The 10,599-nt window shown below is 35.1% G+C and overlaps 1 protein-coding gene across 1 annotated transcript; it reads right to left on the reverse strand.

Moving 5' to 3' along the window:
• Nucleotides 1-2,299: 2,299 nt before the first annotated feature.
• LOC108687329 lies at nt 2,300-9,052 on the reverse strand. The gene is made up of 2 exons (XM_018193030.1): nt 8,975-9,052; nt 2,300-4,436 (listed from the first exon to the last, which is right to left on the reverse strand). The coding sequence occupies exons 1-2, from the start codon at nt 8,984-8,986 to the stop codon at nt 2,904-2,906; spliced, it is 1,545 nt and encodes a 514-aa protein (XP_018048519.1). The 5' UTR covers nt 8,987-9,052; the 3' UTR covers nt 2,300-2,903.
• Between the last annotated feature and the right edge of the window lie 1,547 nt (nt 9,053-10,599).

Raw genomic sequence — 10,599 nt, forward strand, 5'->3', positions numbered from 1 at the left:
TAAAGCTAATACGAAGGGCGGCACCGAGGTTCGACAATAAAGGAATATTACTAGGTACTTACTACGCGCCCGTAATGCGTCCGATCCGGAATAATCTACGGAACGTTTCAACGGCCTTCTCACGAATCATCCGTTATGCGCGCCCACGCACGCACGCATGTACGCACATAAGTGCGTACGTGCGTATGCAACACGAAAATAACCCGCGTGAATCGCGGTCGAGAAAATGGGTTCGTATGAAATTCGTAACGATCTTTACAAGCGCGAAATTATCCCAGATTTCGCTAGCGGATGTGTTCCCCGATCAAATTCCGATCTCGAATCGCCGTTCGCCTCCTTTTGATCCTCTCATCCATAAATGGATGCTTGTTTATTTGCTCGTTGGTCTAATCCGGGCGTCGTTTTGCAAACAGTCATGTATATACATTTACGACATCCTGAGTGCTTCTACCTTCCTTTGAAGGTAAAATGGGATTTTAGGAATGGACGCGTTATGTTCATCCCTATATTTATTTCATTTGAATTCACAAAGAGTATTCATCTTTTTAAGTGAAATAGCGTAATCTTCGAAATAAACTAAAAAAAAATCCTTTCTAGTAGTCAAAATATAATCCTATAAAAATACTTTTTGACTTCTTATTCAGAATACTATCTGAAAATTATTTCGATTTTATATTGCGAATTCATATATAGACTAGAAAAAGATTATCTTTTATATCTGATAAAGAGCTCACAATCACAATTGATGACATAAAAGTAAAATCTTTTGGGACTCCCAGGAATATCTTTAGAACAGTAATAGGAATTTATATCGTAAGTCGGAAAACAAAAAGATTCTTTTTAGACTTTCGATTCTGTCTAATAGATTATAATAGAAATTTTTAACTTTTTACTGCAAAGTTAAAGAATTTTTATAACTTAATTGTTAACAACTTAATTGTTATAATAACTTGTTCAACACTGTGAATTACAATATATTTCCAATATATATCCATGATTTATATATTATTATATATTATTATATAAAAAAATGACTACAATCATTTAGAAATTGTACAATAATTTAAGTTACAAGAATTATTCCCTCTGTAATAATTATATATAATAATATAATAATAATTTAATAATACTATTGGTGGAGTTCGAACGATATAATTATAACATTATATATACATAAAGGTTAATAAATAAAAAACTATAAAGTAATTACGATATAAATTTTTGCAAAAGCAGATACGAATTTCTATTTCAAGATAATGATTTTACAAATCCGAGAAGCGGATAAGATTATTTGAAATGAATCGATATTTACATTGATATTTAAATCGATACATCTTTATAAAACGTTCTCCTTGCTCTTACATCTCGCTCGTAAAACTCGACCCAACGTATCCGAAGCATTCAGTACCACCTGCAGAAAATAATCCTGTCAAATGTCTCTCTCCGGCATGCGAATACGCGACTTAGAAAAATTTCCGTCATAAGAACGCGGGTAAGTGCACGGGACACATGCTGGATTCGCTCGCGTATATTTCCCCGTTAATCTCATCATTACTCAACGGACATGCGACATTCGTGCATGAAAGTTTTAACGTTTTAACATAATATATTCGCGACGATAAGAATCCGATATCAAGGTCGCAATTTTCATATCGAACATAAAGCGGCGACGACAAAGTTGTCCGACGCAGTCAGTCGTAAAAAAATACCTACCCTGTCCCAGGATTAGGAATTAATGTAAATTCCGCGTTCAAAGAGAACGAATCGGACTCGTGATTAATTAAAGGTGCGATTTGAATAAATGCATTTATTATTCTTCAAAGTCGGAGATCCACTCCGTTCATTGTTCTCGCAGAAGTTGAACATGTCAATTTAAATTCTCATCCGGATCGACATTGTTGGCATTATGCAGCGTATCCGAACGACAAAGATTCGATTAAGCTCAAATACAATAATAGTTTTTTATTTTCGCACAAGTGATACTGATAATGAATCAAAAGTTATAAATATTTTATACTCAGATAATGATGTTACTACTTGCTTATTTTAGTACAAACAAAGTTATCTCATCACAATACAGATTTATAAACCTCACTTTTAATGTGAGTTAACAATATTCAATAAAGTCGAGTTTATGCAGATTGTAGATAAAAACTCAGTTGAATCTGACTCGTCAGAATAAAAAGGAACGTGCATTCAATTGAGTTATCAAAAGTCATCAAATGAGAATTATCTGAGTTTTGACGTTAATGGAAAAAGAATATAAACATTTATGTATGGAGGAAGGTGATAATTTATATAAGAGAAACGTAATAATTTATTACATAAAATTATTATTAATTACACAAAAGATTGACGATTTTTTAATGAATCGTTTTTAATGAATCGGACGAAGATCGTATAATCGTACAATAATTTAATACAAATTTGTAAGATGCTTGTTACATGATAAATGAATGCAAGACGAGAACGAATAATGATATCTAAAGAGCGAGCTATCATGAACGAACTTGTCATTAATCAATCATTCATGAAACTCTCGCTGAAGATATAATCTTATTCTAATTATTTAAGCATGATGCGAATGACTTATCCGCGCGTTTTCTTTTGACTCTTTAAAGTCTAGATTTTTGTTACGATTAATTTTGCGATTTCAATATTACTTTTAACAATCACTTTTACTTAAAAAAAAATAAAAATACAGATTCATTTAAAGAAATATTCTATGAAATATCTATAAAATGTTTAGATATTTTGAATCTATTTCGTAAAGAGCCAAATTAAAAAATTGTTTATCAATCATGTTACGAAAAATTTATTAAAAGTTATGATGAACAATGAAAATAAATATAAACCGCGCAAAGAAAATTCTCGCGACATCAACGAACGAAACGGCCGAATTCTTATTTTGGGAATTCAATTTTCTCGTTCGAGTGTATCTGATGGCGATATTGAGAAGATTGAGCAATCGGTGTTAAAATCGGCCAAGTACTGATCGGTCGAGCATAGGAAGTCGCCCAGTATAAGGTCGGTTCGCTCGCGATCGGTACAGCTTCGAGTTTGGTATTGCGATGAATTTGAATCCTATTCTGATTGGAGACGGCAGTGACGACTGGAAGTGAAGCCTCCTTCACGACGACCGGAATCGCTTCTTTGACGAGAACCGGAAGTGCCTGCTTGGCGTCGACCGGAACTGCTTCATTGACAACGACAGGAACCGATTCCTTGGCGAGGACCGGAAGTGCCTGCTTGGCGATCACCGGAACTGCTTCATTGACGACGACAGGAACCGATTCCTTGGCGAGGATCGGAAGTGCCTGCTTAGTGATCACCGGAACTGCTTCATTGATGACGACAGGAACTGGTTCCTTGGCGACCGGAATCGCATGTACAGCGGCGATCGGCGTTTCGATGATGGCTAGCTGTGCCGCATCGATCTTCACGGCATCCTTGCGATTTGAGCCCTCCAATCCGAGATTTCTGTGAAACTGAATCCGATTTTCGTTGTAATCAGAAACGAGCGAAAGCGGTTCCAACTTGACGGCGGTTGCCTCTGCTATCTGCGGCTGAACCTCGATCGTTTCTACATTGACGAGTTTTTCCGGCACCTCGACGCGAAGATTGTTATGTACCTGGACGCGACTCTGATGAGAGGTCGCCAAAGGTACCTGACTGGGAAGGATCACAGTCTCAGCAGGTTCCGACAGGATTCCGACAGGATTCGTCTTGATAGGTTGAACGGCCTTCAAACGAATGTTATTGTGAACATCGACGCGGCTCTGATGAGAAATCGCCGCTCCGGTCAATCTCGGGATCAGAGCCGAGTCTAGCAGACCATATACGGGCGCAACGATGGACCCCGCGGCGTCGCGATTGACTCGACCTTTGTCGGATTTTTTTTCCGGCGCTGAAAGCTCGTGGGAATTCTTCGGTAAGACGATCGCCGCCGAGTTTCGATCCGAGGCCTGATCTTCCTGGGAACTTGGATTTTCTGTCTGATGATCTTGATCGGTCGATGCTTCGAGACTGCGCTTCCTACGACTCACTAAGTGTCCCTTCTCCTCCTCGGTGGTGGCTTTCACGAGTTCCTGCGGGTGGGTGTACCTGGCTAACAGGACCTCGCTGGTCTCGAGCGGTAGATTACCGTCTGTAGGAAGATTTGTCGCCGCGACGCGGAAGCCGTCCTCATCCGCGACGTAGAAGACGGATTGCAGGATACCGTGCGCATCTACGTAGCTGTAGGAGCCACGCGTGACCCCGTCGAGACCCCGGATTTCCTCCTTGGCAGACGGGCCGCCGGCGTAGCTGTACGCGTGTACTCCGGCACGCGTGTCCTGCGACTGATGGTACACCGGAAGCGGATCTGCCAGATAAGCGTAGGGCAGCAGGGTCAGCTGCGCGCCCACCGTCACGCCAAGAATCGCGAAAACTGGAATCTGCAGAGTTCAAACAATAGGCTCTTACCTCGAGAATACGGAAGCTAACCAGCATCCAAGATAATTTTTACCACACGTGGAAGTGGTCGTCTACAATATACCGTTTACAATATACGGAATAAGCTTGTAAGAATAAAGTATCTAAGATATTTCCTGTATAAGGGAGCTAAATATAGGCGCAAGAATATTTTGCAATAAATTCTTTACAAATTTTTAAGATGTTTATTAGCATCATTATTAAATTGATTAATGTAATTTGAGATATTAATATTTCAACTTTAATTTGCGATTGAGTTTCAAGTCCGACAAACCGAATCGATAACACAATTAATGAAACTGAAAAATTTATCAGCAAAAATTTGCATATGAATATTAAGCACCAAGATTCATTTTCACCAAAAATAGGTTTGTTTCTCTTAATTTATTAGTCTAATTCCTATAATACAAATAAGTTTTTTTTACTCCAATTCCATTCCTTACGCTCAATCAATCAATAAGATTGTCAACCAATGTTACAAATATATCAAAAATTACTACAATTGCATATTCATACACTTCTACTCTTATTACTTCTTACGCCAAACTTAATCCGTGTATTTTAGACGAACTAAACCGTTTTTCGAAACTATTTCCTCGATCGAGATTTACGTTCGTATGATACGATGCGATTACGGTTTTTATTCTAAGCCTGTTTAGTTGAACTTCTTCCATCTTGGAGATAAAAAGAGGAAACATGCAAGAAGTTTAGCTTAAAAGAATAGATCTATGATCTTTTCAGCTGAACTTCTTACACGGTTCATCTTTTTCCTCTTTTTCTTTTCTCACGTTGGAGAAAAAAAGAGAAAAAATAAACGATATAAGAAGTTCAGTTAAAGAACAGACCTAAGAACAGACTTTCTATATATTTTATCGTGTGGATCATATCCAGCTAAAATTGCAAAGCGATAATTGTACGTGTTCTATATCGATGCACTTATTGCTTGCGCCTGCCACTCGTTTATATAGAACTCCGATATTCCTGTGATCGTCCTGTTAGAATTATCAGCCATACCTTTTTAAGAGTACATGTACTCTTTTTGAGCTCGTATAAACTTCAGGTCATTAATTAATTTATATCTATAAAATCATTAATTTATATTCTATAAATTTGTATTAAGGATGTATCATCTTTTTTTTCATAAATATGTTAATATTTATACTTTAAATAAATGTATAAGAAAATTATGTTTCTACCAATATATTTTTTTAATAACACGTTTTTATTGTTTATGTACCTTATTTGTTTATTATTTTGATTGTTATAAATTAAAATTGAAAAAAACAATAAAAATTTCAATTTTTTTGTATAAGTACTTTAAGTATTCAAAATTATTTATATAAAGTTTCATTGCGATTCAGAGAGTTACAAAGATTTAGAAGAAATAAGCATTTTGTTTATCTATAGAATAACTAATCTCTGCACCGCAATGTAACTTTATATAAATCATCTTAAAACACTTGTGTAAAAAATTAAGACTTTTATCATTATTTTATAATACATTTCTATTAGAGTACAGATTTAAAAAATACCTACTACTTATTGAAATAATATTGGATCCAGATAATAAATCGTTGTTAAACTTTTTGTATATATTTAATTTTAAATGCGATCTAGATTAATCTATACTTTTTCATCATTTTTTCATTATGAGAGAAAATATATATAATACATCTTTAATAAGAATTGTCAATAAAAATTATGTTCTAGAAATTTTACTTTATTAAATACATTTAACGCATAAAAAATTCTGTCTTCAGATTATTTTTAAAAAATTCTTTTTTAAAAAATGTACATATATACATTTTTTTATTTAAATGTGATAATTCTTCCCATCGGTTCAATTCTACAAATGATATCTCGTTACTTGATATCAGAGATTCGTCGAGAGAAATAGATATGGCAATACGCAAGATACATTACACGTGCATTATGCGCATTCGTTCCACGGCACAGAAAATTCGGTCGAGTACGCTTTATCTCGTAACAAATGCAAATCGTAAGTACACTCGCCCTCGGAACACTCATTTTGCATGCAATCGTCATGTCAGTGGATTTACTCGCGCAACTAGCTAGCGAACGTTCCTGGGACATGTTCTCGTAGAATACCGCGAGAATTACTGCGTCAGGAATTTTGTTCTCTCAGAGGACAAAAGAAAGAGAAGACTCTTCATGTTCACCACGGTGGATAGTTGATAACGAAATATCCGATGAATTTTTACGTCCTCGATATCAGTAAAGAACGTAGGGACAAAGCAAGTGTGGGACAGGGTAAGTTTATACTTGCCGCTCTTTATGGTCTAATATAGAAGAATATGAAGAAGTGACGACGAGCTGTTCGGTAAGAAGAAAAGTAATAGAGAACACTTGCAATGAAGCCATAAGAAGAAGAAAAGAATCAATAACTACACTTTTCCTTTTAAACTCTCTGCGTCTTTCGATGCGAGTGCAATTTATCGGCGAGTGTCTATCAGACGAAGACCTAAGTTTTATTCACAGATAACGAGTTGATAATTAAGAATTTCTTAAAATAATTATAATTAAAATAATTGAATACATCTGCAGAACACATTTAATAACAGTAATACATAAATATTATAATTTCCCACTCATCAATATAAATGTAACATATAACATGTAATTTAACAACTGTTAAATATTGTTAAATATAAAATTATAACATATTGATGCAGAAAGAACAATTTTACTAAAGTAACTAAAAGTTTAACTAGATACTTTAACTAGATATTTTAAATAGTTTTGTTGAACAAGATAATTTTCTCAAAATCAAAAATTCAAAAATCTCAAGCATGCAAAATGTCAAACATTTTGCATGCTTGAGATTTCTAGCAAACAATTTGGACGTTCTAACATAATTATTTTGACGGTCCAACAAAATTATTATCAATTTATATCTAGCTAAAATTTTAGATACTTCAGCAAAACTATTCTTTCGTGTATAATGTTACTGTTTATTTCTGCAGATCAATAGTTGATTCTCTGTTACAAAGACAATATAATATATAATATGGCATTAAACAAATTCTATTCAATGATAAATTACACAAAATTACTAAACAAAATAATGTATTCCAAAAAAAATGTGTTCAAATGAAAAATTTCAAAATTGTAGTTTCCAACCCACGGTTAGAATTTTAAATCTCCATGTTCATTCAAACGGGTAACTTTAAAAGAGAATTCTTTGAAACTGTTGCAATGTCTGCAACGCGTCTAGCAATTTAAGCCACCTATAAATGTTGAACAAAAAATTGTGAAACAGTTGTAACGTTGTACCCCGCAAGGCCGGATAGAAGTACCTTACAAAAGGCCAGCAAAAACAGCAGGGTTCTATCCTTTTCTACGTTGATGTTGGATAAGAGTACCATTTGGCGAAGACTCCATCGCCGTAAAACGCGCGCGGTGGTCGCGCTCTCGTACCGCGGATTTTACACACGTATATTTTTCCGTGCTTTTATATCTCAACAAAAGCAAGTAGACCGACAGGCCTCGCGTAAGAACAACTCTTGCAAATAAATTATAACGCTCGTATATCATTCCCGCGAATCCTGCAAATATTCGCTCCGGACTGCTGCTATTTAATTCGACGTCATCTGTAATAAAGACTTTGATGTTTCACTTTTAGTGTCACACTATAAAGAACCAGAAAAAATTTCTAACAAAAATCTATATACGTTCTGCGATTTTTCTTACATGCACAGTGTAGATGTAAATACATGATCTAAAAATCAACAAATGCTATTTAACGAAAAATTAATATCTTGCTAAATTATACGTTATGTTCAATATTGGAATTATCGATAATTAATTTTTATTATTTAAGTATATACTACATATTTTTTTAAGGAGAGAGAAAAGTAAAAATTTATCAATTTAATGATTTACATATTGTAACAACACTGAGAACAATATTTGATTGAATTAATTAAATTTCATATTGAAAATAAACGAATCAAAATTTTCTGATTAAGTCTACTAGAATTCTAATTGAAATAATTTTGTTTAAAATAATTAGAATCTTTTAATTCATCCATTTTCAACCAGACATTTCTCTCTCTCTCTCTCTCTCTCTCTCTCTCTCACACACACACACACACACACACACACGCGCGCGCGCGCGCATGCAGTGAAATTACAGAAAATCTTACAAAATGCACTATTACATAAATTTGAGTAATTTTTTAAAGATACTTGTAATGTTTAAAAATTATGTTTAACTGAAATTTATAACGATGTATCTTAATTCTTTTGATAATTTTAATATCAATTATGCAAAATATCTAACAATTTGTTATAAGCTAATTTATTTATTTGTTATAAGCTAATCTTCTAATCTATATAATGCCCAATATCGAAATGTTTACTTTTAGGGCTTAAAGAAGATAATTTAGATTATTTTGATATTAAAAGAACTGAAGTTCCTCAAAATGGAAAAATTCATAAAAAAAACTTCTAAACTGAAAGAAGGATCGATAGTGCTTACCAAGGCCTGCATCGTGCTCGGTGTGTCTCTGCCGACCTCCTTGCTGGCTGAAGGACTGTCCGGGCTGTGCACCTTACTCACGATCTGGTTTTGACTTATATACGGTGGCGCGAGCCATGCGGGATGTCTTCGAATCAGGAACCTGAGGAACCGCTGAAGGACGAGGCGGATCCGCTTGCTGAGACAAGATATGTCGATCCCGGATCGCATCAGTCGATTCTAAAATCTCAATAAATCCATCGTGCTGTCTTTGGTAATATCTTTCGCATGCGTCATAAAGATGAGAAAAGTCGACGTATCGGCTCTTTGCGAAAATGAACGACGAAGGTATCTCGTTTCTCTTTCAAGGTGCCAGTAAAATAATGAACAATTGACAAGCATTTGATACTTTTATTATTCGAAAATATCAACAAATTTAATCTTCATTCTCGCATTTTTGTATCTTAATTTTAATTTATTCATCTTTCGATTTGTGCATTCTTCTGTGTATTAATTTCTAAAAGAAGACTCTACAGCCCTTGATTCGAAACTGATTATGATTACTGAATGGGGAGGAGCGAACGTTTAATCTTTACAACGAATCTCCGGTAGGTTGTAATTATTCTTATAACGTGTGACACAGAAACTTTTACACGATATTACAATTAAAGCATCGTCAGAATGTGGCGGGAATTGAATGAAGCGGGAACGTCGGGCAGATCGAACTGGTTCGACTTACTCGAGGTCGTTCAACGATCCCAATCGCGGAGATACGGAATTTCTTCGATTGTAATGTAAGCCCGGGCTACCGGAGGCTACGCTCAACCTCGCTTAATCTGCAATGCTGTGACGCACTTTAATGAGGTTCTTGCGCGAAGTCTTGTTCCGGTTACGATGGATTTTTTACTTAGTCCATGATAATTCAAAGGAATGTAGAAACCTAAGGGAAAAAGTAGTTCAGGGAAGTCTTTCGAACTTGTCTCGCGCTATTCAGGAAGATACTTCTGCTAAAAGATCTTTTGAAAAGTAGTTCCATTAGTTTACAAGTGAGAAGATTCGTTTTCATTATTAGTGTAATGTCGTCATTATAATTGCTACGATGGACGTCGATCGACGTCAAGGACATCAGGATCCACTCTCGGTAAATGCTGTCTCGTTTTTATCTCGTTTTATAAATACGCATGAGTATGTATTTGCTTTTGAGATGAAGCTTGTTCCTTAAGTTTAATGCATGCGATTTAATAAAGCGCATACCGAATCGAAACTCATACATGTCATAAGTTTGCGAACAGGATCAAGTAACATGTCTTTAATTTTCTTGGTGGTACGCAGGGGAGGAGGCTAGAGTCTGACTTGTTGCTCTTCTTATTGCTTCTTCCGTGGAGCACCGTACATTTAAGAAACTGCATATTTATACCAGCAATAAGTTCGTAAAAGGTTTGCATATAGTGCCTTTCTGATGTCTGCCCATTATTTTTTATTACACTTGCAATAAATTATATACAACAAATATGTTTAAGTGTGTTAATTAATATTGAGTTGTCCAGAAAGTTCGTGCCGATGTTGAAGGAAAATTAAAACACAGAAAATTTAAATTTTAGTATACATTTATTAAATTATATAGGTTATTCGGCACGAACTTTCCG

Source organism: Atta colombica, unplaced genomic scaffold (genome assembly GCF_001594045.1).
Source record: "Atta colombica isolate Treedump-2 unplaced genomic scaffold, Acol1.0 scaffold205, whole genome shotgun sequence".
Taxonomy (NCBI): Eukaryota; Metazoa; Arthropoda; class Insecta; order Hymenoptera; family Formicidae; genus Atta; species Atta colombica.